Source organism: Capra hircus, chromosome 19 (assembly GCF_001704415.2).
Source record: "Capra hircus breed San Clemente chromosome 19, ASM170441v1, whole genome shotgun sequence".
Lineage (NCBI taxonomy): Eukaryota > Metazoa > Chordata > Mammalia > Artiodactyla > Bovidae > Capra > Capra hircus.
This window is the reverse complement of record NC_030826.1, coordinates 42563374-42570470: the sequence shown is the minus strand read 5'-3', so window position 1 is coordinate 42570470 and position 7097 is coordinate 42563374. Positions and strand designations below refer to the sequence as shown.

General features: G+C 53.5%; 1 protein-coding gene across 1 annotated transcript; it reads right to left on the bottom strand.

Annotated features, from left to right (window-relative positions):
- Positions 437 to 6125, bottom strand: LOC102184553 (primary amine oxidase, liver isozyme). Its single transcript, XM_018064010.1, is given in 6 exon segments — positions 437 to 1243; positions 1981 to 2110; positions 3007 to 3274; positions 3277 to 3291; positions 3507 to 3718; positions 6109 to 6125. Coding segments are annotated over 6 exon segments (918 nt in total). The 3' UTR covers positions 437 to 967.

The following is a 7097-nucleotide window of genomic DNA, read 5'->3' as shown; positions in this document are numbered from 1 at the left end:
CCCAGTCTCCCATGTTGGCTATTGCCAAGTTCAGAGGACACTGGTTACACCACACACCTGGCACAAAATGACCACTCCTCATTACCACTGCACCCACAAACCACCTCAGGTGCTAACTAGAGCTGCTGCTGTCTCCATGAGCATCCTCTGCAAAAGGACGCAAGACAGGCCTATACACATGGGCAGGAAGAACTGTGGGGAAACACCCTGCCCCTGCACTGGGGGAAGGGGCAGCTCCCAGACACAGGGAGACAGACGGGGGCTGTCCTCTCAAGCTAGAGGGCCCTTGCATTTTCAGACGTCCAGGGGCCTAGAGTCAGAGGAGGAGACCAGAGTTGAAAAGTGAGAGCTGAGGAACATCCCCTCAGGGCCGGGCAGTAAATCTCAAGAATAGGTAAGAACGGGAGGAGCTGAGGCAAGAAGGAAGAGGGAGAAGGAGGACCAGGATGAGAGGAAGCATGTGCCAAAGAGCCCCTTCCAGCTGGACTCCTGGATTCACAAGCCTGCCAGGAACCCTGCCCAGGGCCTCTAGGCAACCAGCCCCAAAGAGACCCCGCATCCTCTCCTGCCAAGTGAGGACTGGGGATTCTCTGGAGAGACCTGGCATGGCCTAAAATGATTTGGGGAAAGCAGAAAGCAAAGACCAAAGAAAAGAAAATGAAAGACACCAAACCAAGGAGTCTTCTAGAAAGGTGTAACCATGACTCCAGACTCTCATCTGACCATTCCTCTCCTCTGTGACAGGAACCCAGCTTGTTGGGGTGCACAGAGCTGAGAAGCCCCTGATTCAGGCAGCATAGCTTCAGGATGATCCCAGAGAGGCGGTAAGCAAGGGAGGACGATGGAGGAGAGAGAGGACCCTGGGGGTGAGGAGGGAGAAGAGGGCACAGGCTCCCCAGTTCCTGGCCCTTCTCCCCACACTCCCAGACCCTGGAGCCCCATTCTCATTCCCCATCCCAGGGAACACCTAGTTCTGGAAGAAGCCCGCGTGGGAGAAGGCAGGGAGGTCAGGGACACAGGCAGGAGCCTGGGGCAGGCAAGCCAGGGAGTTGACCTCACAGGACCCAGCATCCTGGTCTTCCCGGAAGTAGATGGAGTCCGCAGAATTGATGGAGGGGTCCAGATCAAAGAAGTTTTAGGGTTGCAGGAAGAAGCCGACACCGTTCCCCACTGTCACCGTGTTTGGAATGTCCTCTGCATGTGGGATGTGCAGGAAAGCGGCTGTCACCCAGGCCACCAAGTCCTAGTGCAGGAAGAAAGGGGGTCACAAAGCCTGGTGCTGCTAAGGACACCTCTGCCTCTCACAGGATTCACTTTGGGAGCCCACCATCACTTAAGAGGGTTTTAAATCTTTAAACGTGTTTTCATAGTAGCCCAGAGGTCAAAGCATAAAGAATCAACTTCATATTAGGAGCAACACCACCCTCAATGACCCAGCCTGCAGGTGCCATCTCTGACATTTCCCATCACATTGCCATCAGCCTACCCATCCAAGAGAAATGATGACACCCACAGGCTACTTTAGCACCTCCCCCGACTCTGGGAGAGTTCCCAAACTGTAATTGAAGGAAGGAGAATGGAGGAGGGTAGATCAGGTTTGGGTGGCAGAAAAGTTCAACGTTTGAAAATTAATCCTTTAGTGGTGAAGACAGAAACGGATAAGTTTTAGGTATAAGAGAGGTGGTCTTCCCTGGTCATTCCAGCCCTTCTGAATCCTGGGGCCCTTAAAGGACTCAGTCCACAAGCAGAGACTGAGAGAGCTGCCTCTCGAGGAAAGACTGGAGCATCAGCCGGGGTCTGCAGATGAACCCCAGCTTAGGAAGTTGCCCCCACAAGTAGTGAGCAGATTCACAAAAGCGCAGAAGCAGGAGTCAGCTCAGCCCCCGAGGTGATCACGGGTTTTCAGGCCCCCCCACCAAGCGAAGATGGGGCTGATCTCCGTGTCCCCCACCCCTCCCTCTTCTCCCACAGTCAGCTGACCTTTCCAGCAATGGTCTCATTGTTGATGAAGTCAGCAAAGTCCACGGTGGGAGTCCAGGGGTTATTCTGATTGAAGACGCTGGAGCTGCTGAGCTCTGTCTCCTTCCTCTGGGTCACGGCCAGCTGGTACCTAGAGACCTCTGGTCAGGGGTCCGTGGTCCCTGTCCCTGTCCTGCAGCCAGATCATCATGGAAGGGAGCTGAGTCCATGGACCTCAGCTTCCCAGTTCATGCACACCCTCACCGTGATGTCACCCTAGTGTGCAGCCATTTTCCTGCACATCCCACATCCCACCTAGTGGGTGGTCCAACACATTTTGTTTTTTTTAAAGATACAGTACTGGGGTGAACTTTTCCTTTATCTTTGTTTTCTCTTGACCTGAACCCAACATCTTTTCATGGCCTTCTTCTGTTGATCCCTTTGTATTTCACAGCATTAGAAAAACAGGAAAGACTTATCTGCCTGGGCTTTAGCTTTCCAAGGGGACCGTTTATCTACTGTCAGCTTTTTGATAACCAGGAAATGTTTTGTACTCTTACATCAACTCGTACAGAATTTGAACTGGGTTCCCAATTGCCCCTTCCAAGCGCCGAAGAATTGATGTTTTTGAACTGTGGTGTTGGAGAAGACTCTTGAGAGTCCCTGGACTGCAAGGAGATCCAACCAGTCCATTCTAAAGGAGATCAGTCCTGGGTGTTCTTTGGAAGGACTGATGCTAAAGCTGAAACTCTTATACTTTAGCCACCTCATGCGAAGAGTTGACTCATTGGCAAAGACTCTGATGCTGGGAGGGATTGAGGGCAGGAGGAGAAGGGGACGACAGAGGATGAGATGACTGGATGGCATTACCGACTCGATGGACCTGAGTTTGAGTGAACTCCAGGAGTTGGTGATGGACAGGGAGGCCTCGAGTGCTGCGATTCATGGGGTCACAAAGAGTCAGACACGAGTGAGCGACTGAACTGAACTGAATTGAACATGCTCTTTTCATCTCATCTACCCATCTGCAACAATACACACCCCCACCTCCCCCAGCTGAAGGCTCTCTCCATGAAACTGTTCTGGGGCAGTGGCCCCCCAGAAAAGCTGACCGTCTGGGTGCAATAGCCGTGAGGGTGCCCCCACTTGTTGCTCTGCTTGCTGGCCAGGTACAGGTAGCGAGGGGAGGCCCCTCCCAGGGGGAAGGCGGCCTGCTCCTCGGTCTCCAGCTGCTTCCGGGTCACATGCAGCCTATGAACCTGGTGTTCAGGGCTTCAGGGTATCGCTGTGGGGACAAAAGCCATGTTCTCAGCCGGACCCAGTTTTCTAGTCCTGGAGGTGGAGGTGCAAAGGGGGAGCAGAGGAGGGAGGCCTGGTCAGGCAGCGGCTCTGCCCCTCTGGACTCTGCCTTCTCCTGGCTTCAGAGTGGGGGCCAAAGAGAAGATCAGACTGAGTGTGTCCCCTGTTTCCCTCCCCTCTCACTCAAAGATGCCCCCAATCTTTCAGCCCCCTCTACTGGAATCATTGCCTCCCGTAGAGTGTCTTACCTCCCACGTCCAGATCCACCTTGCAGTGGGCACTGTGGGTGTGGATGGTGCCCAACGTGTGTTCTCCAACCTGGTTTCTGCGTCTTTGGGCGGCAACAAAGAGGAACGCTGAGCTGATGTAGCTGGTGGCATGGAATTTGTCTTCTATTGCCCCACTGGGGTAGAAGACCATATCCCACACATAGTCGGAGTTGAGCATCGTGGGCACAGACCTGAGGCCAGCACTGTCTCCAGGACTCAGTCACATTGGGCTGGGGTCCTCTGCCAAAGAAGACGATGGCCAGTCCTTCCTGGGAGGTGGGGGGGGGGGTGCTCCTTCTGTTCAGTTGTGAAGGGGCTGCAGCCTTAGGGGGCAGCTGCAGCTCTACTGAGAAGACACAGTTGTCTGAGGGTCGGGCATGGGCTGTATCCACCAGGTCTGGGCCCAGTTTCTAGGTAAAAAAGGACATCACAGCCCTCAGCTCTTCTTGGCTCAGGTCTGCAAACAGCTGGCTCTGGTCAGGCTGTGTCCAGGGCTGGACACTGGGGGATCCAGAAGGGCAGGGGGCAGGCAGGCTGGGATGACATTGCTTCCCAACTCCCTCCTGACTCCCAGCACCACTGTCCTCCCTGCCCATCACCAGAAGAGTCCACAAGGACAGAAAAATGAAGATGAACATCACTAAAACTCCGGACTCTTCAGGCTCTTAAATCAGAATGCAGCATGCAAGATAGACACACGGACAGACAGAATGGGGTGCACGATGCCTCCTTAGTGTCTGGAAGTTTCTGGTTCTGGGTGGGTCTTCTGGGCGATGGCATGAAGGGTACATTGAAGACAAGCAGCCAAGGGCAGAGGGTTGGCAGGGAGTGGAGGGTGGGTGGGGGAAGTGGTTAACTAACTTCGGGTATGGGGTTGAGGTAGGAATCTGCATTTTAAGTGGGCCCATGTCAGCCTCTCTTTTTGTTCCAAATCAAACACTCAGGCTCAAGGTTGGAACACAAAGTTGGGGAGGGCTGGGCTTGTGTACACAGCTGGAGACAGAAGAGGAAGATGTGACGGGGACAGAAAGGGACTGCCCTTGGGCTCTTCCTTCTGCCCCAGGCCCAAACTTTCTCCTGGCTACCTGGCTGTAAGCAAATCACACCTGAGCACAACCCTCCAGCAGGATTCGCCCCTTCCTTCCTCTAGACTGGGAAGCCCTCATCACTGTCTTCTGCTCCCCCAAAACCAGAATCCTACAGGCACCCACAGGAGCCTGCAGAGTCATGCTGAGAACACAAAGCACCTATAGGGAGCTGGGGAACTGAAGGGCTGAGCCAGTTCAACATCGTGGAGGCCCTGAGCTCCCTGACTCACTGGAGGGGAGCAGGCGGTGGGGGGAGGAGTCAGTGTAAGAAAGACCCCCTCATTATACCAGGAGCAGGACTGACGGACCATCACAGGTCAGGGTGCCTGGAACCCTGTGAACTTAACCTAGCTGTCCACAACCCTCATCCCCAGGAAACCCCTTTCCAGGATACTGCAGAGGAAGAGAGCAAAGCCACCTCTGTTGTCAGGCAGGTGATATGCTGGAGACATCATCTTCTGTGCATCCAGGTCCTGACAGGACCAGAGAAACTGAGGGTTCCAGAGATGGGACATGCTTCCCTGGTAACTGGGGGAGAATCCTTTCCAACCTGCACACCTCCAAGACTACTTCCCCCGAAAGGCACCTTAGATGACCTTGCAGACAGAGTATGTTTGCCTGGAGGAGAATGGACAGTACATTCCAGCCGAAAGGATCAGGAGGTGCAAAGGTACAGAACTTGAACCAGCCTGGGCATGGGTCGGAAATGGCCAAGGTCAGCGTATTGAGTGTGAGGTGGAGACAGGAGTCAGTGGGACAGCAGAAGAGATCAGGTCAGGAAGCCTTGTGCAGTGTGGGTCTTAAGGAAAGCAGGCATTGCAGAAAGACAGGAATCTGGGCACTGTGAAACCAGGGAAATCAACCGCAGAAAGGTCATGTTCTCCAGATACCAGCTGCTTCTGCAACCAGCTCTATTTTGATATGCAAATTCCACATACGGGTCATTTTGTTACCAAGCTGCGTCCTTGGACACTTCCATCAGTAGAGTTGATAAGAGGACAGAGGAGGAATTGAGGCAGGGCCTTACTGGTACTCAAGCTGCTGCAGGAAGGAGCAAGAACAAAACACAGGTTCCCTGCTTGCCCTCTGTGGCCTGGTTCCTTCAATGGAGAATGAGTGGGGGCAGATCCGGAGAGCGGGCCCCAGGGCTGGCTTAGGTGGTCTGCCCAGCTGCTTGTGATGCTGTGGCAGGGATCATGCCCAATACACTGCTTTTGCTTTTGGCAGCTCAGAAGTGGCAGTACACTTGTGCTCTTTTTGTATCTTATGGTTCATGATCGCCCCAATTGCTGGTCCATGCCGGTATTTTGAATACCACATACTTTCCCTGTGTTCTGTTGCTTGAGGAGACATTTGTCCATGTGCCAGTGCAAGCACCCCAGTCAAGGGTCTTCAGCCCCAGTCTCTGAAATTGAAACTGTTCATGCAGACGTTGTACTAAGAAGAGCAGAATCTGAGGTCACACTCAGCCCTGGCCACGAGGCCAGCCTCACCAGGCCAAGAACTTCATTCTGGATCCTTTTGTAAGCGATGGCCTCTTCTCCTTGGTAAGAACACATCATCAAGAGGATGGATAATGCTTTCCCTATGCTTGGGAAAAGTAATCCCAACCAGTGTGACCAAGCACAGGTCAAGAAGAGCCACTGTGCTGGGGTATCCTAGGTCTCCTAGGGAAGGTGGGTAATGATCAGGGAGCAGGAGGGAGAGATTCTGCCTGACCTGGTGGAGGAACTGATATAGAAGAAGGTGCCCCCTGCCCATCTAAGCGTCCTGCTGACACATCCCTTCCTCTGATGTCCTTTCATTGAAGGCTTCACAATCATCGTGTCAGCCATCCTAAAACAAAAAAGGAGTCTCATTTGGAGAATTACTCAGGAGACAGGACCACATGTCCTGTTCCCCCCAGTAGGTCTTATTTTTCTTTGGACAAACTTTTCCTCAGCCTCTGTGACTATGCTCAAGGTGAGTTGATTCCTGGGACCCAGAGCCATCTCCAGCCCCACGATTGGGCCCCAGGAGGTGGTGACTGAGCTGAGCTTGTGCTTGGAGGCCCGGTCTAGCAGCAGAAGGACACACAGTTCACTGCACTCCAATCTGCAATCTGGGGACACGGCTCTGCCTGTGGTTCCGAGCAGGCTTGGATGTGGGACAGACAGAGATCATGACACTGGATGGGAGGCAATGGGCCAGACTGAAGCCACTGACCTGGAGGACAAGAGGAAGCGAGGGTCTGAGCAGTGTGGTGGGTCGAGTTGACAGGAGTCAGTATCAGATTGGCCGGGTGGATGGGTGAGAAAGAGCACAGTGTCTTACATGACACAAAGATACAATTCCACTCGGTGATTTGGTTATATATGGATTTTTCTTTTTCTGGTCCCACACTGCACGTTGTAGGACCCTAGTTCCCCAGCCATGCATGGACCCCGTGACCACTGCAGTGGAAGAGAGGAGCCCTAACCTCTGGACCGCCAAGGAATTTCCT